This window comes from Protopterus annectens, chromosome 10.part0, assembly GCF_019279795.1.
Source record: "Protopterus annectens isolate FY-2018-M chromosome 10.part0, PAN1.0, whole genome shotgun sequence".
Classification (NCBI taxonomy): Eukaryota; Metazoa; Chordata; order Ceratodontiformes; family Protopteridae; genus Protopterus; species Protopterus annectens.
The window spans coordinates 1,819,347,364-1,819,374,220 of record NC_056744.1 but is presented as its reverse complement, the minus strand read 5'-3'; the positions used below and the strand labels follow the sequence as shown (position 1 = coordinate 1,819,374,220).

Below are 26,857 nucleotides of genomic sequence, written 5' to 3'. Positions count from 1 at the left end.
TCAACAGGCGCGATGACAAAGATTTTGAAAGGGTCTGCAAAGTCACAAACACACCCAAGCATGCAGTCTCATGACTATGCCCGATGTGGCCGATCGAAATGCCCCCTCAGTAGTGTGAGAAATCAAGCGCATAGAGGAGTTCAAGATGGATTCTAGGGTAGCTAGCTGGGAGGCAACAGTATCACGTACCTCCTCAAGCAGTACCCCCACCAAAGAGGCAGGCATTTTTGAGATTAGGTCTCTTTGGAAGAGAGAGTAAAGTGTGCCAGGTAATTCAGCGACCGAATGGTAAAAGTCACTGAGGCATAGGCCCACTTCCCCAGTCTGTCCATAGCCCGAGAACAGTGGAACTATCTTCTGCCAGTTCCCTCGGTGGCCCCCATGACCATGGAATCTACCACCAAATGTTTGGACCAGTTGGGTTGGTCTTCAGGTGTGGACGAAGTTTTATCTGGCCTCCTGACAGGTTCTAGGTTGTCCAGGGCTTTCCCTGCACGCTGCACAATAAGGTCATCGGCAGGTGGGGTCACCCAGGAAATAGATGGTCGAGCACGGAAAGCCTGCAAGAATACAAGATTCCTCCGAAGGGTTGGAGAGTTTCCAGTCTCCCCTCTGCCTGAAGATCTCAAGAATGTCTACAAATGAGACATCGTCCGGGGGAGACTGTGGGACCCTTATCCCTCATCGTAATCAGCATCTTCGGTGATGGATTCCCCAGGGGAATCAAGAGGATTCCTTTTGCAAAGTTTCTTCCGGGGTGGCTCCCCAGTGTGGTCTTCTGAGGAGGACTCTGGAGAAAAGGGTCCCCTTCAAGGGAAGGTCTTGTGGCTCCCATGCTCGAGATCCCAGAGTGGGAAGTGAAGACAGCCGCATGCTGGGGGGGGGGGGGTTCTGGTTCCGATGCCAATAGTGCCAACTGCGAGCCTGTTGAAGTGAGGACCTTCTCCATCACCTGGAAATCAGGTCCGTCTAAGGAAGGAATGGGAGCCTGGAACAGAGAACTACAACCTCTGAACCGTGGCCACACCCCACACCAAGAAGCCCGCCTCCAGTTGAGGAGCTCAGAGGACCAGCAGCTGCCAGAAGAGCTGTGACCGTAGACTGCGCCACAGAAGGAGGAAAAAAAAAAAAAAAAAAAGGCACCAAACTAGGTGTCACAGTGCCGACAGCCTAATCACTGCTCCGAAGGTGCACCAGTTTCAAAGGAACCGTGGTACCAACAGTTATCAATGCCAACAGGGAAGCCTCCACCAAAGCAAAGACAGAATGCACCTGGATGGACATTGGTACTGAAGTCTCAGAAACCTGGGAGGAGGTTGGAGAAGGATAGACAGGTGAATATGCCATGACAGCTTCCGTTCCAAGAGGGAGGGGAGGAAAGACCTAGTTGGGGTCGGTAATCCTCTAGCTGCCAAAAGCTGATCTACAACCCTCACTACATCTTTTTCTGAAAGACTCTTGGTGGATCTGAAAAAAGCTGCCGATGGAGATTCTGGTCTCTCAATAAATGGACTGAATTGTTGTCCCAAAAAGGGGTCAATAAGGAGGAGTATCTGGTTCTGACAAGGTGCTCAATCTTTGGAACCGCATGCATCATAGGTGCAGCCATGTAAGACATCGGTACCGTGGCCGGGGATGGTGCCGATGCTGGTACAGTGGTAGGAGCTTGTGTCATAATAAAGATCAGCACTAAGGAAGAAGACAGGGACCCTGGTGCCGAAGCTGTCTGCATGGATGGCGCTGGAGAAACCTGGTATTCTCTGTTCAGAGGAGGACGAATATGTCGGAACAGAGTGACTCAGTTTCTCGGTAAGTTTTTTCACATCCTTATGCTTAGGAGGTGGTGAGACCTCTGTCCCAGAAAGAGCATCAGAGAAGAGTGTTTTTAGCATACCCTTTCAGAATAAGCTTGTTCTTGTGTTCAGATAACGTACGGTTGCTGAAGCTAGAACTATCACAAGAGATATTAATGTGGTTAATGCCCAAACAAAACACACTGGACATAACCGTCCGAGTTGGGCATCTTACACCCGTACTTATCACACTTCTTGAACCCAAGCTGAGCCTTATCCGACATAACAAAAAAACAGCACACTAGCACTATAATCCAACAAAACTAGTTACCAAAAACAGCAAAAGTTATAGTAAGGAGGAATAGCTTTTTTTTAAAACAGATAGCTAGGAAGGGGTACCAACAATGGCACTAAGAAATACCAAAATGTAAAGGAAGAGCCTACCAAGCTAGGGAAGGAGTTGTAGCAATGACGGCACGAAACTTACCACCAAGGTAGGGTAGGGTTTAATCAGGAAAAATAGGATTTAAGAATAAGAGATAACCTTAGAGGAAAAAAATGACTAAAGGAAGGTAAATAGTGATAAAACTACAAAGAACCACAAAAAAGCTACACTTGAGAGAAGGCCTGGCACGCCTGACAAGGAATGTGGCAAATGAGATCTGGAGAGACGGAGGGGGATTGTGGGTAGGACTTACCTGAGTTTTTGGCTGGTGCGAGCTTGGTACCTTATCAAGTCCCATCAGTAAGAAATGAATGAAGATTTACAACATCAGATAAGATCTTTTAATGAATATTAAGCAAAACCAGCATATTTTAACCAGCCTATGACCTTTCTAGTTAAAGTTGTTAGTAAGCTTTTAGTATGGATACCATATTATGAGGGCTAGTGTTCCTCAGAGATGGAAGGATGAGAATTATGGCTGAGACTTGTAATTGACTGATGCTTAGATGAAGACACAAATTGGTGCAAGTAGCCCCCTGCCTGTAGAAATAGATGGACAACTGGTTCCTGACTGCCTCATCCAGCCAAGTATGGAAATGCTCAGAATCCCTAAAGTCTCAGGTAAGCTGTTGCTACCACCATGCATTTGGTGAACTCTGGCGGCTGTAGTGAGTCCAAACGGCAGTGCTGTGGACCGTTACTGACTGGCTCCCAGCCGAAGTGCAAATATCTCCTGGAATGCCTGTTCACTTTGATGCGATAGATCTTCAGGATGCATACTGATCTATGGAGCACATGCAAGTGTCCTCTCTCAGTAGAGGCAAAATGGACTGAAGTGTGACCACCCGGAACATTGGATATTTCACATATTGATTTAGCTTGCTGAGATCCAGGATGGCTCAAGTCCCCTGTTTTCTTTAGCACTTCGAAAATAATCGTACATATTATGTACAAATTAAAACAAATCATATTTTTACCTGAAACCTTATACTTCACTTATAAATCTGTCCAGTCATTGTCAGTCAAACATTGCCTCCTTTTAAACCTCATTCTTCCTTCAAAATGTTATTCTACATGTAGCGTTTTCACAACTCTGATTTTTTTCTATGTAATTTGTTCCTACCTTAAGATCCTATTTCCAGTTAACCTCCGTTTCTATATTTACTATTTCGAGAAAAGTTGGTGGAGACTTAAATTTCCATTTTCTAGCAATTGCTTTTCTTGCAGCCACCATAATTACTCAGCAAGGCCTTACTATGTCAATGCAATTTCAATTCTGTATCATAGCTTAAAAAAATAATTTCCTTAGTTATACCAATTTGCTAACCCAGTATTTCTGATACAGTATTCTCCATGGAATTTGTAAAGTCGCACTCTCAAAAAATATATGTTCCCAATTACCACTTTCTTCCCTGCCACACCTCCAACATTTGTTATCTACCAGAGAAAGATATAAAAATACCTATATAAACACTTCCAAGCAAAGATGCTACATCTTTTAGACTTTGTTGAATGCTTGGGAGATGCACATAAATCCCCCTATTATTTTTTGTGAATTGCTAATCCACTCTTTTCCTAATCTCTCCTAACCTCCTAAAACAGAGGATTACAGTTATGCAATATTGGATATACTTTTCTAATTAGCCCTTTTTAACAGCAATTATTTTTCTCTTTGGCTATACTCTGTCTTCCCTAGCAAGGACTGCTATCAATCTCAAGTCTGTAGACAAAATAAAATTCTTGTCCTCTTCCCATTCTATTACCTTTCCCTCTCATTATTTGCTTCCACTACTTCGGTTCCTTTGGCAGTTTTCTCCAATAAATTCCATTTCCTATTGTCTGTATCACTAATTACAGTCATCCTTATTGGCAGAAGGCACCTTCTCCCTTCCCGTGCTGGCTTGGTCCTTAGAATACTTTCTGCAGCTTTATGAATACAGTATTCTGTACTGTTACTACCACTCCTTACAGATCAGGATCTAAAATACCACTCTCTCGTTTGTTGAGCTTCCCCCGTTTCCCCTCTGAATTACACCTTTCAGCTTGTGCTGCTTACAGGCCCCTTAACTGTGCAACGCTGAGATCTCTCTTCAAATCAGGTAATCACACAGCCTTGTTCTGTCCCACTTGATTCTTGCAGTCTCCCCCTCCCACATAAAATCCTTCAGTGCTGTAGTAACTGCAATACTCAACTTCTCCTCTGGTTGATGAAAAAAATATATGCCTGACCTGTGTATAAAACTAAAGGGACTAAACGTTCTGACTGCGTGTATCTTACTATCCAATTTCTCTACTTTCATAGGTTCATAGGTGTGTACTAGGCTAATGGCCCTGGAGCCTTTACAAGCCTAGCCCATAGGATTACCCTGGCATCGTGCCACCTGACTTTAGTTCCCAGTGCCTCTGTCAAGTAGAGCCACTGGAGTGATCGCCGGGGTGAATTTTCTATTTCTCATTCCCATTTCTCATTCACTCAAGATTTCTCTTGAAGAGGGCCAGTGAGGTGCCCTGCAACTCGTGAGTGGGAAGTCTATTCCATAGCATGGGCAGTCTCTGGGTTATGAACCTGTTCCTCCAGCATGTTCTGTTGAATGTGGTAATAAGGTTGAGGTCTCTGGAACGTATGGTGTGGAGGGATTGGGATTTCTTTAAATGCAGCACTTCAAACAGAGCTGGGTCAGACGTGGCTTTGTAAGCAAAGCAGAGATCGCCTCTAAGTAGGCGATATGAGAGAGAGAATAGCTGGAGTTTTTTTGAGCCTGTCCATACAAGACAAGGATTTAAGGCCTAGGATCCACTTTGTGAGGTACTTTTGCGGCCTCTCCAATTGTTGCAGGTGTCTAGTAAGGTACATGCCAAATGGGGCATTGTACTTGATTGGCATAATGAGGGAAGAGTAGAGGAGACCATGACTGCTCTCTTTCTGGATGCAAACCCTAGAGATCTGCCACATAGCACTTTGCGACCACAGTGGCAATGTGGTGGTCAAGAGAGGTTGCTGTCAAAATGTGTTCCTGCATCTCAAAGCTTTCTGTGTTCAGTGGACTAACATCAATGTGGAAATTCAAGACAACCGGGTTTTTTCCCCAAGGGAGAGGATGACATTTTTTGGCATTAAGCTTAAGGCCATGGTTCTGGCATCAGTCAATGGTCTCATGGAGGCCTTTCTGTAGGATGTCATCATCACCTGGGGAGTTAATAATAGCTCCCAACTTGCAATCATCTGCAAACTCTGTCAGACAGAGTCCCTTCATGTTGGCCTGGACGTCAGAGAAGTAGATACCAAACAGGAGAGGACCCAGGACCAAACCCTGTGGGACTCTAGCATGACTGGTCAACAGTCTGACTTGAGTCAGCTACTTTTACACTGTGGGTGCTGTGATCCAGTTTGCAACCCACCTAGTGATATAGGGTGGGATGTCTAGCTTAGTGAGTTTTTCTATGATTCCCGAGTGGGGAATGGTATCAAAGGCCTTGGCCGATCAAGGTAGGCTGTATGAACCACCCTGCTTTCATCCACAGCTCTGGTGTCGGACTCAAAGAAGTTGGCCAAGTTGAGCAGGCATGATCTACCCTTCACAAAACCAAACTGTGTAGGATCCAGAGTTTGGAGATTCCCTATATCCTTGTTTATTCGGTCCATGATGATACGTTCCATAGCTTTGTATATCAGACTCATCAGGCTAATGGGGCGATAGTTCCCGGGGTCTGTAGTCGCTACTCCCTTGTGGAGAGGAATGACTGTAGGAGTGCACCACTTGGTAGGGACAAAGCCTGAGGTGAGGCTGTGACTAAACAGGGCACACAGGTGAGGTGCCAGTTCACTCTGTAGTTTATGTAGAACACAGCAGGGTGCTTAGGAACACTGTCAGGTCCCATAGAAGCTGTATTCTTGGTCTTGGACAGTGCTGTTTTAACCTGTGCAGCAGTAATACTGGGTGCCTGTCAATCTACTGGTATTGTGATTGGTCCTTTGTGTGGGGAGAGGAGGGTAAAGTTGCCACTGAATCCGTTGGCCAATATATTGGCAATATCTGTTGGCTTGGTATATAGGAGGTACCATTGTACAGTAGCTCAGAGCAAGTCTGGATATTGCCATGGAGACTCATAACTAGCTACAGAAGGCCTTGTGGTCGTCTTTACTATCTGCTGCAATTCTGTTTTCATAGCTAGCTTTAGAGGATTTGATGAGAGATCTCAACCTTTTGTTGAAGCTGATAATGGAGTTTTTCCAGTCCTGGGACTTTTTTTTTTTTTTGAGGAGAGTCTATTGGGTATGGCGAGATCCATGCATTTGTGTACGTGTTCTTACAGTGCATTGGTGTATGAATCTGTGGTCATGCAACTATTCTCCATTTGCATGGGTGCTGTGAAGTTAGCCACCTCTGTTTTTAGGAGCCCAAAGTTAGCTTTGGAAAAGTTTTTCATGGTGGTTACCTTTGGAGGGGGGATGTGGATTTCCAAGGTGATTAGTTTGCGGTCGGACCTAACCAGGGAAAGTAGACTATTGGTGTAAAGCAACGGTCACTCGTTTGTAAAGATCAGGTTCAAGAATGTTGCTACCTCTAGTAGGGGTAAGAACGAGTTGGTCCAGGGCATTGGAATTAATGAATTCCAGTTGAGCAAGTGTATTGGTACAGGAGTAGTTTTCCCAGTTAATGGAGGAGTAATTGAAGTCGCCCAGTATGACAGTGTTAGGTTGTACCCCAATATTCTCCAGGGTGCTTAGGAACGTGGAGTGAGTCTTGGGACATGGTCGGAGAACCAATGCAGGCTACAACCTGAATCGCCATCTTACCCAAAGTTAGCTGCACCTGAAGTATCTCAAATGCTTTGCTGAGCTACCAGCCTGGAGGTGTGTGCATCCTTTATGAATATGGAAACAACACTGCCTTTGGAGCTTCGGTCAAAGTTCTGGGGCCAAAAGGTGTGGAATGAGTTATAGCCTGGTAGTACAGGGGTGCTTTCTGCTGCCTTGAACCAGGTCTCTGTTACAGTACAAATGTCGATGTTCTCCATTTTAAGGAGTGCTTCGAGCGAGTGCATTTTGAGATTTAGACTTCTAGCATTGAGCAGCATGATCCTCAGATTGCATGTGTTTGCATTTGTTTTTTGGTCATTAGAAAACAAATGCCTAAAAAAAGGCACTATAGAGGTGGCAAGAGCCTTGGCCAGTACCCAGAAACCCAGGGGCGACAGATGCAGGCCATTTCTGACAAAGCATCAAGCTCTCTCACTCATGTCATCCCAGGCAGATAGATACTGGATCCCCTTAGAATGACACCAGAAACTTAGCCAATCATTTTCTGCTTATATTGCGGTATCATTCTGGGTGAGGGTAGGATGCTGCTCAGGACTAGGGTAATACCTATCTGGGCTACATAATCCGAGAGCTCTTCCATGTCTCTTCATGTAGTCCAGGGAGGTACATCTTGGGTCATTCACACCCACATGTGCAATGAAAGTCAAATTTGTAGCTGTTGTTGAGGGACCTGAGCGTGTGCATTATGTGGCGGATCCTGGCACCCAACAGGCAGCTGACTGTTTCTTTCTCCTTATTCAACCTAGTGAGTGGGACATCAGTGTGCCTCACTATCGGGTCATCTATGACTAGTGTTGTTGGGCATGCTGTTTTGTCTTGGGGGCTTTGGTTGAGTGGCACACTGTTTAGGAGAGTTATGCATCTCGTGATTAGTGCTGTGGTGGTAGAGTGCATTTCTGCCCTGGAGGTCTCTGCTGTTTGGGTAGATTTTTATAGAAACCTCAGTGAAGGTGGGTGTGTGGTTTGTGTTTTTATGTGAAGACAGTGCTGGTGTGTGTTCTGGAGGGCTGTGTGTTCCAAGTGTTGACCTTCTCTTGACCACCTATTCTGGTCATGGCTGGAGAGTGCGTGGCTTCCAATTTGGATATACAAGTGCATCTCTCGCAAGTACGAATCTTGGGAGGTAAGAAAAAAGGGTTGTCAGTGTACATGAGGCAGCTGCTAAATTGCCCCAGGATGCTCAAGTTCACCACGTTAATAGGAAAAAGCACAGGGAACTGACCCTTTAGACATGCCTGGAGGGGTGAGCATTAATAATAAGTACTGGAGCAGTTTCCTTGTAGAACATAGTGCTGGTACCACTTGTGTGCAAGAAAAATTGCCACAAGAAGTCTGGTAGAGTGCTAAACTAATAAAGCTAGTAAAAGTGCAGGAGAGAACTAGCAGATCTAAGGGAAAATTGGAAGAGCAGACTTTGGCACCACTCAGAACCTTACAAACAGTCCTGGATACAGCAAATCTGTATTTGGACTAGACCAGTTACAGAAAAGGCGGGAAAAGTGCAAACACAGGCTTTTAAACCAGAAAGTTGAATTTGCATTATTATTTTTGGTAAAGTCTCTTCACACACACCAAGAAGAATTTTGAGCAATTTCTAGAACCTGTCTGGTTGGGGGGGGGGAGCCTCCTAGCTGACTCTTTCAGAGTAGCTTTTTTTTTTTTTTTGTTAATGCTGCCACCTCCCTCTGACTGGGAGGTAACATCAGGGATTTGTTTCATTCTTGCAGGGGAGAAAATGGTATGATATAGCCTCTGAATAGAATTCGCTGCACCCAGGAATCTTTTGTGATGAATCCCCAGGCTTTTCTGGTGCAGAGACAAGTCCCCAGACTCCCTCCAGAGGACAATAGTTGGGCCACCTTCTAGCAGTGCTGGTAGGGTTTGTACGAGAAAGAATCCCTGGTTCTGTGGGACAGCTCTGCTTGTGTTGTCCCAGAGTCGGGGGGAGCAAGTTATGGACAGGACCCTGAGATTTGTGGAACCACATCTTTCTACCTTCAGAATGATTCCGGGGGAAAATCTTGAGGGGTACAAAAATGTATTCCTGCAGCAGACAAAGTCTTTCCCCTTCTTGCTCACTTCTGGAGTGAGTTTCTTTTGGTTTTGGGCCAAATAAGAAAGATCCATCAAATGTAACACTGATGTAGTCTTGAAGGGCTCTGCAAATTAGCAAAGGTGCATCCAGGCATGTCTCCTAATGGCTTTGCTGGAACCTGCCACCCGTGAGGTACCTTCAGCATTGTGGGAAAATCGGTCAGTATACGACTGAAGGGTGGCCAGTTGTGAAGAGACTATTTTGGTCCTCTACAGACATAAACCCAGGAAAGAGATATGGAAAGCTCCATAGCCAGATCTCTTTGCAATCCCGTGAAGTGTGCCAAGTAATTTAATGACCGCAGAGCAAAGGTCGCGGAGGCATAAACATGTTTACTGAATCTGACAAAGGACCTATATCCCCTGTTAGCAGTATGGACAGGGCAGCTTTGTTGCACAAGCTCTTGGTAACCGCAACCACGACCATGACATCAACTGGGATCTCCCTGCTCCAGTGTGGTGTGTCCCTCTGAGGGGCTAAGAATTTGTGTGGGCACTTGCTGACAGGCTCCACAGTATCCAGTTCCTTCCATACCCAGCATAAACAAGGTCTTAAGTTAAATCAGCTGGGGGTGGGAGGTCACTCCAGACGTAGCTGGGCCAGACCTGAAGACCTCTGGAACACAGACTCCTCTTGGGAAAGGGTGTGAAGACTAACCACCTTTTTGCTTTAGGAGTTTAAAAAATGTCCTTCCCCTTGTATCGAAATCTGTGCCCTCAGCGAGGAGATTCCCAAGGGAAATCCAAGCGTCTCCTTTTACATGTTCTCTTCAGAGGACCATCATCAGTGGGATGGGTCTAGTGTGGTACTGAAGTGATAGGGGAGTCCTGAGGGACTGACTGGAGACTTGAATGGGCTAGCTGTCTCAGCAGATTAGAAGATTGAGGTGGAGAGCAAAGACTGGAAGATGGTACAGTAATACGATCTGAGGGGAACAGGGATGCCCTCTCTCTAGCTAAAGTGAAAGCCTTCTCCACAACCTAAAAAGGCAGAGTGCCTAAGGGACGCTGAAGCATGAGGTAGTAACATTTCCTGCACCACTAACCCCTGAATCCCTGCAGGGCCTCTACCCGAGGACAGTCTCGAACCCTTGCTGTCCAGAGCCAAAGCAAGGAGAGGCAGGGACAACTTCAGTCTACTCTGGTCTCCTGGATCCAGTGCCAGTGCTCTAGTTCCAACAGTCTTCTGGCTCCAAGCCTTTCGGAGCAACTGGAGTCGAAGAACGAACCATCTTCGGATCCGATGAGGACACCCCCAGGGATCTTGGATCCGTGGGCTCTGAAATGACAAGTTGGATCAGATAAGGAGAAACAAGAGGAGGACTGGCACAGGCAATGTCATGGATCTGATGGAAGACAGACGGAATTACCCCATGTGGACTCTGAGGAATTTCCTTGTGATCTTATCCACCATTTTAGCATCAGACAAACTCCTGGAAGGCCCGACTGAGGAGCTAGTGAATTGTGACCTTGAGTGCTTTCAAGGAGAGACTGGCAAAAATGGGGAAGGGAGTCAAAAAGGTATCAGATCTGGTAAATAAAAGAGGTGACCAGATCCAAGGCAATTTCGTTTTTGGAGCAGTAGTATCTGTAGCGGTCAGATATTTTGACATTTTTGGAGGTGGCTCTGATGAATGAGCCAAAGACGCTGTAGAATCCCGAGATCTCTTTTCTAGACTGTCTTTGGAAGCAGAGTCAGGCTTCCCTTTGTTGGATTTTTTTAGAGGTGGTTTGAACCCCAGCTGGAATAGAGGTAGGAGAAGGAAGACGACCCTTGAAAACAAGTTTGTTGTGCCTCTCCGAGTGCCCTGAATTAGAAGCCAGCACAAATTGAGCAATCTGCATCTAAATAAGCAGGGCACAAACAGACATTCCCTGTGGGCATCTGAATTAGGTATTCCGTACCCACAGGAGATGCATTTCTTGAAGCCAGTTGGTTTATCAACCAATACAAATATGAAAAATATTCATTTTTATTTTTTCAGAAAAGGAAAAGGCAAGGGAAAAACTAAACAGTGATGGTCAAGAATACCGTAAAACGGGTAGAAGAGAACAAAGACGAAAGCTGAAGTACAGACAGTAGTACTGGAAGGAAATGCGCAGGTCTTGGTAAGACGAAAGCTGAAGTACAGACAGTAGTACTGGAAGGAAATGCGCAGGTCTTGGTAAGACGAAAGCTGAAGTACAGACAGTAGTACTGGAAGGAAATACGCAGGTCTTGGTAAGTCACAGAAGAAAGACCACTTGACTGAAGAATAAACCTTACTGGAATAAAGGGACTAAGGTGGCAGTAATTCACAGGATAGCCTACTGAAGGAAAAAAATTGGAAACAACTTGTTTTACCCCGAAAACACATCAACAGCTCAAGAGTGTGAGGATCCGCATCTGTAGCGATATGGTGGCAAATGAGATCTGAGGTATGTTAGGCTGTGGGGAATTATAGGTAAAGGGAGGAGCTCAAGGATTTGGATCAAAGGATCTGGAAGCAGAGTCAGATCCGAAATCCATCAGCTGAGGAATGAATGAAAATGACATCAAATCAAGAATTAAACTCATGGTGTGTTGGGAATAATGGACATAACAGTATGTGCACAGAACATACAAAAAACAAAGCATATCATGCAAACATTAACACTGGAGGCCCTTCATGCGTGTCACACACCTGCTACAGCTTACGCATAAACTGCCTCTACAAGCAAACATGCAAAAATTCCACTGATAACTCGCCTGTCGGTGCTATCGTCTCAGTATTTATCTTGGAGTGTTGGCAATCTTCTTTTTCCTGTGGGTTTTTTTTTTTTTTTTTTAAATTAATTCTTAGCACTAATCTCTTCCACTTCAATGACAATACAGAGTTCTCATTACATATCTGCTTGTTCGTTTTACTCTAAATGTGCACTACCAGTGCCTTTCAGCCTTCGATACAGCTGGTTACGGCAATGCCAGGCACCTGAGTGGAGGAAGGGGTACAGCAGGCATGGCACTGCCAGGCTCCTGCGTGGAGTAAAGGGTACAGCAGGTGTGGGACTGCCAGGCACCTGCATGGAGGAAGGGGTACAGCAGGTATGGCACTGTCAGGCACCTGCATGAAGGAATACCAATCTTCCTAGTATTTAATACCCCCAACCCTGTAGCATAATCTTTAACATACATGTGCACAACATTATGCATTACAGGAATGGACATTTCCTTTCTCTTGGTTCTGCACAGACTGCCAGATTCAACTTCCCAAAAACACCCCAGCCCAGCACATTCACTGCTTTCTGCTGTTTAGAGACTCTGTGTCAGAGTTTCAAACCTAAATAGTTCCGCATGAGCTATGAGGGGATCTGCTAAAGCAGTGAAAGCTACAAAATCAAGAGACTAATTTCAGAATTTAATACTTTCCAGATACAGGTGAAGCTAAGTGGTGTTTAAATGCCAGAGTGATTCCTGGATCCCTCCTTATCCACAGTGTTGCACAACTGTGGCCACTCCCTGGATTCTAAGGATCCTTTCAGTACAAGGACAACAAAGGTCTTTTCAGCACCCCAGAGCGCATTCTCCTTGTCCTTACTGATCTCTAATCCATCTCAAAGTTTGCAACTGCTGCCTCCACTCCTGCTCTCTCATGTTCATTCCTTGGCTTTTCCTTCTTTTACAGTTTGAGCTGAAGAATGATTAGAACCACCAAAAGGAAGCAGGCACAAAGTACTTGCCTAATACCCCCAATTAGAACCACCAAAAGGAAGCAGGCACAGTAAGTTAACCGCCTCTCTTCTCACCTGCTTCTAATACCCCCACACACCTCCTCCTGCAGCTAGTAAAGAGCTTCTCCTGCCCATCACGAATACAACCCCCCAACCCATGTGTCATAGGTTCTTACTAAGCTTACAGCCACAGCAGGCAATCAAGAAACTCAGCAACTTCCCTCAGTACCGATGGGAGTGTACTCTATATGGACCACAACAGTACCAATGGGATTGTATTCTATATGGGCCACAAGACTCTCATTGCTTTTTTCTTGCAATTTGTATTTCGCTATATTTGATTTTGTTGACACTAGTTCCACTGGGTCACTTCACTTTTACTGTGAAAAGTCACAGGAAAAAAGCCCAGTAAGACAAACATTACAAACTTCAAAACTGTCAATGAATAATATAGTAAAGTTAAGTAACTCTAGCAGCACCTGTATTTTAAAATATATTCATGCATTTTCCAAAGCTTAAAACCGTCAGCATCAAAAACTCAAAAAGAGAGTACACAACTGACGCCAGCATACAGGTAGACAGGTAAAATTTACAACACACCTGAACATAGAGGTGCAAACTCTCTGGTTTTCAGATTTAGAAAGAAAAAATGACTAAACATATTTTGCATATCTTCATGCAGTGTCTCAGACCAGAAACTGTTATCCAAATACTATCTCAACAAGACTCCTCCTTCACCTTCTTTCCGTTTATGGACTTCCTTCACTTCCTCTTTCAGCCACACTAGTTGCTGCTGTCCACGATAGCTAAAAGACATGATGGCATCTGAACCCAGAAATGTTATAGGGTACAACTAGTCTTTGCCATCAGCTAAGCCCATTAATCATTACAAGTGAAATAGTACATTAACTGATCACAAGAGAGACAGAAAATTACAACTTCAGTAGTACAACACTAAAGAGAAAGATAATGCAGTTTAATTACACAGATCAAACTCACTGCGTACAATCGTATACCCATCTACAATCATTTTAAAATATTAAAAAATGTCAAACCGATAAACCTACAGATAATTTTGGGGAAGAACAGTTTTATTACCTTGTATAGTTTCTGGTCCTCAGGTGCACGTTTTAGAATGCCTTCCACAATTTTCTTCAGTTCGTACACTGTTGTCGATTCCTTTGCATCTGTGAAGATGGTTGTCTTGCGATGACGAATCATTAAAAAGACATCCTGTATGAACAAATGAAAGAGTTGTCAGTTGCCAGTTCATAGGTAGGTTCTAGGCTATTGGCCTTGGGCCTATACAAGCCTAGCCAAAGAGGTACCCTGGCTTTCGCCACCCAAGAAAATTATTTTCCTGTGCCCCTGTCGAGCAGAGCCCTAGAGGTGATCCCTGGGGTGAATTTCCTATTTCCCATCCAATCATCAAGATTTTTCTTGAAGAGTGCTAATGAAGAGCTTTGTTTGATATAGATAGGTAGTTTGTTCCAGAGTATGGGAGTCTCTGGGACAGGAATCTATCCCTCCAGCAAGTTCTGTTTACTGTGGTGACAAGGTTTAGGTCCCTAGAGCTTGTAGCTCGGCGGGACTGGAATTTCTTTAAATGGAGCATGTCCAACAGCTCTGGGTTTGACATAGCTTTGTACGTTAGGCAGAGATAGTCTCCGAGTAGGCAGTATGCAACTGAAGTTTGAGACTGTCTGTGGAGGGCATCTGTTTGAGGCCGGTAATCCTCTTTGTGAGGTATTTCTGAGGCCTTTCCAGTTGTTGTAGATGTCTTGTGAGGTACATACCAAAAAGGGGCGTTGTAGTCTATAATGGGTCTAACGAGTGACAAGTAGAGGGAGAACAATGACCTCTTTTCCTGGATGAGGTGTAGAAGGATTTCTTGACTACCGTGGCAATGTGATTATCAAAAGGAGAGACTACAGTCCACGTGTCCAAAGGACTCATCACACTTTAGGTGTCAAGTAGACTACCACCTATGCGGTAGCTCATGGGTACAAAGTTTTTACCAAAGGGGATGACAATCCACCTTTTGGCATTGAGCTTGAGGCCATGGCTTTGACACCAGGCATCTGTCTCAGTGAGGCCCTTTTGTAAGATGCCCACATCGTTAGGAGTTGATTATGGCTTCTAGTTTGCAGTCATCTGCAAACTTAGTTAGCCAAAGACCTTCTGTGTTAGCCTGTACTTCAGAAAAAAGTAGATACCAAAAAGGAGAGGATCCAGGACTGAACCCTGTGGTACTCCACTTGTCACTGGTCTGAAATCTGATTTGGAGTCTTCTACTTTCACAGTGTGGGTTCATTCAGTGAGCTATGTGGGAACCCATCTTGTGACATAGGGTTTTATACCTAGTTTAGTGAGTGTATCTATGGTGCCAAAAGCCCTGGCAAGATCTAGATAGGCTGTGTGAACCACCTCACCCTCGTCTATGACTTTGGTGACTGCTTCAAAGAAGTCTATCAGGTTTAGAAGACATGATCTGCCTTTTACAAACCCGAACTGGGTGGGGTCCAGAGTTTGGAGATTGCCAATGTCTTTTAGTTTATAAGTTCCATGACAAGTTCTATGGCCTTGCAGACCAGGCTCATTAGGCTAATGGGGTGGTAGTTCCCGGGGTCTGTGGTGGCTCCGCCTTTGTGGAGTGAGATAACAGTTGCTGTGTGCCATTCAGTGGACACAAAGCCTGAGGTGAGGCTATGACTGAACATGGTGCTTAGGTAGGGTGCCAGTTCATTCTGTAGTTCGTGTAGAACACAGCCTGGGATGCTGTTAGGTCCCATGGATGCTGTGTACGTTGCTTTGGAGAATGTTGTTTTTACCTGTGCAGCCGTGATTACAGGAACTTTGCATTCTTCCGGTATAGAGATGGACCCTTTAGGGGGTGAGAGAGGGGTCAGCACCGAACCTGCCAGGATGTTGCCATTATCAGTTGGTTCTGTATATTTAGTACCATTATGCTGCAACTCAGAGCAGATCTGAGAGTGTTGCCATTGAGATTCTTGACATAGCTACAGAATGATTTGGGATCGTTCTTGACATAGCTACAGAATGCTTTGGGATAGTCTTTAGAATCAGTGGTGATTTTGTTTTTGTAACTAGCTTTGGAGGACTTTATAGGTTCATAGGTAGGTACTAGGCTATCTGCCAGAGGACATTTATAAGCCTAGCCGGAGTGCATTGGCTTTCGCCACCCCATTGATTAACTGATCCTCTGTCAAGCACAGCCAATGAAGTGATCCCAGGGGTGTATTTTCTGTTACCCATCCACTCGTCAAGGTTTCTCTTGAAGAGTGTTAGTGAGGGGCTCTGCCTGATGTAATTTGGAATTTTGTTCCAATGAATGGGGCGTCTCTGCGACAGGACTCTATCCCTCCAGCATGTTCTATTTATTGTTGTGGTGAGGTTTAGCTCACTAGAGCGCGTGCCTCGCAGTGACAGATTTCTTTAGGTGGAGCATGTCCATCAATTCTGAGTTGGACATGGCTTTGTAAGTCAGGCAGAGATCACCTCCGAGTAAGCGAAATGCCACCAAGTACAGCCAGAGTGTATTCAATCGAGCTGCATAGGGCATATGTTTGAGGCCAGTAATCCTCTTGGAGAGGTACTTTTGTGGTCTTTCCAGCTGTTGGAAGTGTTTTCTGAGGCACATCCCAAATGGGGCACTGTACTCTTATGATGGGTCTGAGTGATTAGTAGAGGGGCACTATAACCTCTATTTCTAGATGCGAACCCTTTAGTAATTAGATGGGCCACATAGAAGGATTTCTTAACTACTTTGGCAATGACTGTCAAAGGAGAGATTACTATCTACTTGGGTCCCTAGATCTCTTATTACCTCTTCTGTGTTAAGAGGGCTGCCACCTATGTGGCAATTCATGGGTGTTTTGTTTTTCCCCAAACGGAATGACTATGCATTTTTTGGCATTTAGCTTGAGGCCACGACTTTGACACCAGGCATCCGTCTCAGTAAGGTCCTTTTGGAGGATGTCTGTGTCGGAGAGTAAATTGTGGCTCCCACTTTGCAGTCATCAGTGAACTTGGTTAGCCATAGTCCTCCTGCGTTTGCCTGTACTTCTGAGAAGTATATGCCGAACAGTAGGGGTCCCAGGACCGAGCCTTGCGGGACACCACTTGTGAGTAAACCAGACTCTGACCTGGAGCCCGCTATTCTTACCATGTGAGTTCTGTCTGTAAGCCAGTTGGCAACCCATCTTGTGACATAGGGGTTTATGTTCAGGCTGGTGAGTTTTTCTGTAATACCAGAGTGGGGAATAGTGTCGAAAGCCTTGGCGAGGTCAAGGTAGGCTTTGTGAACCACCTTTCCCTCGTCTATGGCCTTGGTGACTCTCTCTAAGAAGTCAACCAGGTTTGGTAGGCATGATCTGCCCATAAAGCCGAACTGGATCGAGTCAAGTGTTTGGAGGTTCTCAATGTCTTTGTTTATGAGTTCCATGATGATGCGCTCCATAGCCTTGCAGACCAGACTAGTCAGGCTTATGGGGCGATAGCTACCAGGGTCAGTTGTGGCACCTCCTTTGTGGAGAGGAATAACCGCTGCTGTGCTCCACTTTATGGGCACGTAGCCTGTGGAGAGGCTGAGGTTGAACAGCATGTTTAGGTGGGGGGTTAGTTTGTTCTGCAGTTCGTGCAAGACAGCCTGGGACACCATCTGGTCCCATTGACTCTGTTTTTGGCTTTTGAAAGGGCTTTTTTCACCTTTTTTCACCTGTTCGTCTGTGATATTTGGGACACTGCACTTTTCCGGTAATGTTGCGGGCCCTTTTGGAAGTGAGAGGTGGGTGAAGTTTGCACTGAATCTGCCAGGATGCTGGCAATATCAGTAGGTTCAGTATATTTTTGCGCTATTTTGCACTAGTTCAGTGTATATCTACAAGTTGCCACTTAGATTCTTAACATAGCTAAAGAAGGCTTTGTGGTTATCTTTTGAATCCTTGGCTATTTTTCTTTCTAAGTTAGCCTTGGATGATTTCATGAGGGACCTCAGTTTCTTGCTGATACTGATCAGGGGTGTCTTTCCTTCTTGGGATTTGCTTTTTTTTTTTTAACTAATTTCCTCCTCCTATTGTATAGCCTGTTTATTGCAGGGGTCCACCAAACTGGTTTCCTTCTCTTAGAGGAGCGAGTCTTGGTTTTGCTAGGGATGGCACGATCCATGCATTCTTGTAGGTGCTCATAGACTGCATTTGTAAAGGTTTCTGCATCTTGGGCAGCGTTATCCTTTAGCGTGGGGGCTGTGAAACTTACCACCACTGTCTTAAGTAAGGTGAAGTTTGCTTTAAAAAAGGTTTTTTACTGTGGTTTCCTTAGTTGGGGGTGGTGGTGGGGTGTGAACATCCAGAGTTATTAGTTTATGGTCCAATCTAACCAGTGACGGGTTGACCTCCGTGTGGAACACCTGTCGTTCTTGTTGGTGATGACCAGGTCCAATATGTTTTCACCTCTGGTAGGGGAGTTTACCAGCTGATCCAGGGTGTTTGAGTTGATGAATTCCAGGAAGCGCTGGGCCAGGGAATTTGTACTCTAGTAGTTTTCCCAGTGAATGGTAGGGTAATTGAAATCACCCAATATCAGGGTGATATTGCTGTATGTATGTATGTATTATAAGGGATCTCAGCTTCTTACGGAGGCTGACAAGGGAATTGCTCCAATCATGGGATTTTACTCTTTTTTGCAGCAATTTCTTTCTTCTGTTCTAGAGTTTGTTTATGGCAGGGGACCACCAGATTGGCTTTTTTTTTTGGAGGATAGCATCTTGGTTCTGTTAGGGATAGCATGATCCATGCACTTGTGTAAGTGCTTATAAAGTGCATTTGTATAGGATTCAGCAGTATTACCTCTATTGTCCGTCTGCATGGGTGTCGAAGTTTGCCACTTATGTCTTAAGAAGCGTGAAGTTGACTTTGGGGACATTTTTTACGGTGGTTTCCCTAATGGGGGGTGGAGGCTTGAGGCTGAATATGGCGTTGGAATTTATGAATTCCAGAAAATGTTGAGCAAGAGAGTTGGTACAAGTAGTTTTCCCAGTTAATGGTGGGGTAGTTGAAATTGCCCATTGAGGGTGGTGGGTTGTACCATAATATTTTCTTCAAAACTCGGAGGGGGGGTGCAAATGAGACAGAAACCAAGGTGCCAAATGTAATGGACTTCAGTAGTGACTGCAACCACCAAAACAAATGCTGTTCCCTTACCAGTCTGGCGCTGTCACTAAGTGGTCCTTAAACCCAGTGTTACTATCCAGCCATCTACAACAGCACTAAGAATTACAAGGGACTAGGAATCCATGACCTACTTCCATTAATCTCAGGCCAGAAATTTACTTACTCCATATACCCGAACCCCAGACACCTTCAGGGTAGCACCATTTACCCGAGCCCCAGACACCTTCAGGGTAGCTCCATATACCAGAGCCCCAGACACCGTCAGGGTAGCTCCATATACCAGAGTCCCAGACACCGTCAGGGTAGCTCCATATACCAGAGCCCCAGACACCGTCAGGGTAGCTCCATATACCAGAGCCCCAGACACCGTCAGGGTAGCTCCATATACCAGAGCCCCAGACACCGTCAGGGTAGCTCCATATACCAGAGCCCCAGACACAGTCAGGGTAGCTCCATATACCAGAGCCCCAGACACCTTCAGGGTCGCTCCATATAACGGAGCCCAAGACACCTTCAGGGTAGCTCCATTTACCCGAGCCCCAGACACCTTCAGGGTAGCTCCATTTACCCGAGCCCCAAACACCTTCAGGGTAGCTCCATTTACCCGAGCCCCAGACACCTTCAGGGTAGCTCCATTTACCCGAGCCCCAGACACCTTCAGGGTAGCTCCATTTACCCAAGCCCCAGACACCTTCAGGGTAGCTCCATTTACCCAAGCCCCAGACACCTTCAGGGTAGCTCCATTTACCCGAGCCCCAGACACCTTCAGGGTAGCTCCATTTACCCGAGCCCCAGACACCTTCAGGGTAGCTCCATATAACAGAGCCCCAGACACCTTCAGGATAGCTCCATATACCAGAGCCCCAGACACCTTCAGGATAGCTCCATATACCAGAGCCCCAGACACCTTCAGGGTAGCTCCATATAACAGAGCCCCAGACACCTTCAGGGTAGCCCATATAACAGAGCCCCAGACATATTCAGGGTAGCTCCATATAACAGAGCCCCAGACACCTTCAGGGTAGCTCCATATATCAGAGCCTCAGACACCTTCAGGGTAGTCCATATAACAGAGCCCCAGACACCTTCAGGGTAGCTCCATATATCAGAGCCCCAGACACCTTCAGGGTAGCCCATGTTAAAAACTGCAAAAAAAGGAGAGAGAAATGATCTACAACTCAAAACTACCACCCTACAGTGCTTTATATAGGTTTAAAAGTCAGGGAATTCCTCTCTTCCATCCCCGGATGTGAACTGCTCAGATGCAGTTTCACAAAATTATACAGTCAAGCAAGTACGTTCATTTTACTGCTGTAGGTCAGGGTGGTGGAGCTCTGAAACCAGAAAACAGTAAGCTTCCATCACAGCTAAAAATCGCATAAATACCAAATGTGAAATCAAGTACAATGATGAAATACCTGAAAACGCTAATAAAACAGACGCGCCACAGCCTTTTCTATGTGAAAAGATGTTAAGTACCAGATCAAGATAATTTACACCTTGGTTGGCCAGACACAAACATGACAAAACAATCCAAAGGCAAGAAATACAAACAGTATTACAGTGCAGTGTTTAAATCCCAAAGACAGAAGACCCTGGGGTAGGCAGAAAGGCTCTCTCCATGCTAAGGTCTATAAATAAATATTGAAATTAAGGCTTCAATGGCTGTGGAAGCTTAGTAGGCATTAACTTGCTGGATTTTGACCACTAGCTAGATGCAAAGTCAAGTCTAACACAAGGTACCAGGCAGGATGATATGCATCTCATGCAATCTTAAAACATAGAAATACATTTACTACAGAAGTATTAGATGCTCTCTCACACAGTTACATTACTGCAGGATGACCACACAGAGCCAGCCACATCAGGTCGTGCAAGAGTATGAGAGCCAGCCACATCAGGTCGCGCAAGAGTATGGAATGAAAGATACCACAGGTCCTACATGCGGTTGTGTATATATATATATATATATATATATATATATATATATATATATATATATATATATATATCTATATATATATATACACACATATATATATATATATATATATATATATATATATATATATATAGAGATATATCTATATACATATATCTATATATCCATATACATATATCTATCTATATATATCTATATATCTATATCTATATATATCTATATATATATATATATATATATATATAGCGCTCGACATTGCTGTCCTCTGATGCCATCATCCTGTGATTCTATAACTTGGTACACAATTTTCATGGTAACCACATATATGCAAATGACAGACCACAAACAAATACAACACATTTTAAAACTATCAAGAGCAGAGCAGACCATTGTAAAAGGTCAACAGGAAAGTTGTTGAGATCATGAGAAGCACAGAAAGAGCAGCTGTTCAGATGTCGGCCTCTGAAGCTTCAGACCAGAGTCCATTTCCCATCCTTTGCCATTTGCCTGCTCTCTGAGCCTGAACAAGTGCTTAACTTCCTTACGCTCCCAGGTGTCCTCTGTAAAAGGAACTTGAAAGTTAAGGTGAAACTACCATTAAGTAAAATATGAAAACCCATCACTAACAACTGGAGAAATTATATATGTAGCACTGCATACAGTTTTAAAGACTTTACACACTAAAAACTGCATGCGTGCATGAACTTAACCATATTTTAAGAAGAGAAAAGAATTTAAATACCTGTAATTCAGAATAAGATGGCAAACAAGAAAATCTTGGACAGGAGGAAGACAAAATTGTTTTACTCCTACTCCTCAGAGAGACTTGTAAATTAATTCCATGGCTTACTGCAGAATTAAGGGCCACAGCAGAGTTTCAGAATACACATGATGAACGCCAGCCTTTTCAATGGGGCACAGCAAGTATAACTGAACTAATAGGTAGGAAAAGCCAAGCAGTACTAACATCCCGTTTAACATCAGAAATATTAACTGCACTAAAGTTCTGGAGATAATGGGGCAACTTGGGCAGTAAGGTAACAACTTACAATCACGGCCTAATTAACATTTTGGTGTAAAGAGGTAACAACATGCATCTAAAAATTAAGGCAAGGCAACCTAACATGAGGGGCTAATACAGTCAAGATTCTGCACACAGCTGAAGCAGACTAGATAAACTGCCTTTACTCCAGTTACAGTATAATGCAAGACAGCACCAAGTATCCAGTTACGGTATAATGCAAGACAGCACCAAGTATTCATTTTTCTAAACAACTTTATTAAATGATCACAATTTAATCTAACGGGGTACTACATACAGTTACAGAAAACTGAAGTACACGTTTCTTTTCTGACATTACATAAATTGCCAAGTCCTGCCTTCCCTTAAACCTCACTCTTGCTCCCGAGCATTATTGTGCCCGTATTGTTCCCTTAAGATTCCACACATTTCTATGTAATGTGGTCCTTCCCTTTTCTAAAGATCCCACCTCCAGTTGTAGCTCCTTTGATGCTGGGAATAGATTTTGAAGCACACAGCACCTTACTCCAGTAACAGCAGAATAGTGCAGTACAAAACACATCCTTCCTCAGTTAGGGTGCAACATTCCATGCAAACTCTATAGTTACCACAGGTTAGTGCACTGCTTGTTCACAACAGCTGCTGCACACTAGACAGGTTCACAGGCAAGTACTACGCTAGCTGCCCTTGTGGGCCATCCCTTTTAAAGGTGAAAGTCAAATCCAGTACCTTTTATCTGGGAGGTAAACACCAAATTACGCCAACCACAACCAAAAAAACATACTAGAATGACAGGCATTTACACATGTGGACAATGATCAGCTACACTGCCCACAATGTCACACACACACTGCAAACATTTCCTTCTACAGCACATCCCCCTGCCTTGTACTCCGTCCCCTGACCTCGACCCCCTCCTCCTGCTTACTCTTTTATAATACACAATCCCAGTAGCTTGCAACTGTGCCCCCCCCACCAGACTCGTTGCACTGACAGCTCCCTTCTCATCAGTAAATCCTAAAGACGTACAATCCCACTACAAATTTAACCTGAACCTCCAGATGAGACCTTAGGGAAGCACTGTTTCTGTGGTATGTTATTGCAAGACTTGGTGGCTACCAGCTTATGAGGCCCAAATGACCAACCTGGTTAACCATGTACTGAACTACATCAAGTCTTTAAGCTACCCTACCAGATTACTTGCAAAGTAATTATGATACTACTGGGCTAATGAGCTACTGAGACATGACTTAAGATTCACACCAATGTAAAGTTTCTTTCAGATCAATAATGCTGCACCTCCTCTGGTATTAAAAGGACTAAAGCTAGTCTGCTTTTTGTTTACGGTAATTTCCTCATATCCTTTGCTGTTTCTGTGGCAGTTAGTATATACGCTCATAGTTCATTTCTTCAGCAGCTCCCTACCCAGTAGCTCATCCTCACGTCAGTCACCCTGCTCTACCACGCTCCCTTCCCAGTAGCTCATCCTCACGTCAGTCACCCTGCTCTACCACGCTCCCTTCCCAGTAGCTCATCCTCACGTCAGTCACCCTGCTCTACCACGCTCCCTTCCCAGTAGCTCATCCTCACGTCAGTCACCCTGCTCTACCACGCTCCCTTCCCAGTAGCTCATCCTCACGTCAGTCACCCTGCTCTACCACGCTCCCTTCCCAGTAGCTCATCCTCACGTCAGTCACCCTGCTCTACCACGCTCCCTTCCCAGTAGCTCATCCTCACGTCAGTCACCCTGCTCTACCACGCTCCCTTCCCAGTAGCTCATCCTCACGTCAGTCACCCTGCTCTACCACGCTCCCTTCCCAGTAGCTCATCCTCACGTCAGTCACCCTGCTCTACCACGCTCCCTTCCCAGTAGCTCATCCTCACATCAGTCATCCTGCTCTACCGTTTTTTTTCTTCTCTTTCCTGACTGGTGTTACCAGTGGCTTGTCTCTGCACCTGGCATACTTTTGAAACAGAAAACACAATTAACCACACCTTTGCCAAAAATACTGTACTCTTTACTTATAAATGGAAACAGCACAATATATAAAATTACATAATTTCTGACTGACATTTTACGAATATGAACTTGTACAAAATAGTATACCCAAATGATTTTGTAACAATTACTGACGTAATTACATGCCTGCTTATTACATTCTCAGTTACATAACTATTTTATCTAAAAGCATTCCTAACTTCAGCTAACATGTACAGCTTTAACTATGAATTTCGCTCACTGTGGTAATAGCAATGTAAATATTGGAAGAGTGTTGCACCACAGGTATCAGTATTTCATCTGAGTATTCAAAACTTGCTAAACAACCAAAATGGCAGAAAGACAGCTTCAAAACAACAGACCTTTACCATGTTGAATCCACAATATATGAAATATAGAGCTTTGCTGTTGTAAAAGTTAAGTGGCGTTGTAATTCCACAGCTTTAAAACATCCGAAGTCATAAAAATGAACATAAGTGAAAAACCCTTCTGATGTAAACAATGGACAAGCGCCTTCAGCTTTCTTTTTCTGGATTTGACTGTGGTAATAGCTGGACTATATACATAGTAAGGTTATCTCCACTTTCTTGTAAAATTACTTTTCTTAAATAAATGCCAAGCGTCGCACGCTACTGCAGAAGCAGGCACGCCAAGCGTCGCACGCTACTGCAGAAGCAGGCACGCCAAGCGTCGCACGCTACTGCAGAAGCAGGCACGCCAAGCGTCGCACGCTACTGCAGAAGCAGGCACGCCAAGCGTCGCGCTACTGCAGAAGCAGGCTCGCCAAGCGTCAGACGGTACTGCAGAAGCAGGCACGCCAAGCGTCGCACGCTACTGCAGAAGCAGGCACGCCAAGCGTCGCACGCTACTGCAGAAGCAGGCACGCCAAGCGTCGCACGCTACTGCAGAAGCAGGCACGCCAAGCGTCGCACGCTACTGCAGAAGCAGGCACGCCAAGCGTCGCCGCTACTGCAGAAGCAGGCACGCGTCGCACGCTACTGCAGAAGCAGGCACGCCAAGCGTCGCACGCTACTGCAGAAGCAGGCACGCCAAGCGTCGCACGCTACTGCATAACTGCAGAAGCAGGCACGCCAAGCGTCGCACGCTACTGCATAACTGCAGAAGCAGGCACGCCAAGCGTCGCACGCTACTGCATAACTGCAGAAGCAGGCACGCCAAGTATCGCACGCTACTGCATAACTGCAGAAGCAGGCACGCCAAGTGTCGCACGCTACTGCATAACTGCAGAAGCAGGCACGCCAAGTGTCGCACGCTACTGCATAACTGCAGAAGCAGGCACGCCACGTGTCGCACACCACTGCATAACTGCAGAAGCAGGCATGCATTTTTGAACCTAGAAAACTAGTTAGATGCAGTATTAAGTGTAAATACTTTTGTGTGAGCAAACCTCTTGCCAGGTATTTGTATTAAATCAAATCTTTTTAAAAATGCAAACTTGCAATTTGTTTTTATAGGTTCATAGGTTAGTACTATCCTAAATGCCCTTGTACGTCATTTTAAGCCTAGACAATTATCCTATTTAGTGCTTAAAATTAACATATCCCACTGGATTTTAAATTCAACAAATCCCTTCCAAGATCTAGGTTTATTAACTACTCTATTTTTTTATTTTATTTATTTTTATTTAATTTATTTTATTTTACATTTGTTTACCGGGCTAGTCCAACTGGATACATTTCCATTTTCAGCAGAGGCCCGGGGAGAAAAGCTCCACATTGAAGTTAATACAAACAAGTCATTTACATAAAGAAAGTAAGTAGTTAGTAAAATACCAACAGAAATAAGGTTTAATCTAGATTATACTAGTTGAAAATATATATTTGGAAGGACACTTAACATTCGTTAACCAGGAAAGTCAGACTTGGAACTGAGCTAATTTTTAGCAGAGGCCCGGGGAGAAGTGCCCCAGACGCAGGTCTTTGAATCCAATGGTAACTACTAGATCAAAATGGATATTTTGAGGGGACACATGCATTGGGATAAAGCACTTAGGAGCTACTCCTGTCCTTTAGTACAAGAGGGAGTTCTGCAGTTAAAAAATTGCTATTTCTCATACACAGATCCAAGTTATACTTGATGGGGAGTCTGTTCCAGAGCAGTGGTATCCTCTGCTAGATATACCTGCCCCTCTAAGCCATTCTATTAATGCGGCACAGAGGTTTAGGTCCCTGGATCAAGTTTTTCTGATAGCATCTGACCTACAGATGTGAGGCAAGTCGATTAGTAAATGGGTTGGAGGATGCTTCGTGTGCTAGACACAGGTAACCAGAAGCAGTCTGTAAAACACCAACTACAGCAATAAGGCTTTGAGGTGATCCATGTAAGACACTGTTTAGGTCTTCTACCTGTTTTGTAAAGCATCTGTGGACATCCCACTTGTTATATAGTCTGCCTAGACAGATACATGCCAAAAGGAGCATTATACTTAAACAGTTAGCCTAATGAGGGCTGGATACAGATAACAGCTGCACAAAACAGGACTTCCTTACCATAGTAGACAAATGTGAGGGTGGCCTAATGGTTAAGGTGTTTGCCTTACAAACACAAGGTGCAGGGTTCGAATCTCACAAGGGATAATTAGCTAGGCTTAAAATGGCTTGCAAGGGCAGTTAGCTTAGTACTAATCTATGAACCTATGCTAGTCAAAAGTTAGGTCACTGTCTACAAGTTCCCAAATTCCAAACAACTGGGTCAATTCTCAGGGGGTGTATTGTTAATGTGGTAGTTCCCTGGGAGGGTAAACTTTCCAAGGGAGACGATGCATTTTACGCATTAGCTTTAATCCACGAGTCTGGCACCAGTTCTTTGGGACAAGCCTCAATACAATCTGGCAGTGTAT

At 44.6% G+C, this 26,857-nt stretch overlaps 1 protein-coding gene across 1 annotated transcript in view; it reads right to left on the bottom strand.

Moving 5' to 3' along the window:
* The window catches only part of ELOB (elongin B), a gene marked incomplete in the record, with an annotated part of 83,396 nt that overhangs the window by 37,523 nt on the left and 19,016 nt on the right, over positions 1-26,857 (bottom strand). The window contains 1 exon segment of the mRNA XM_044086667.1: positions 13,943-14,077. Within this exon segment, the coding sequence (XP_043942602.1) occupies positions 13,943-14,077 (135 nt within the window).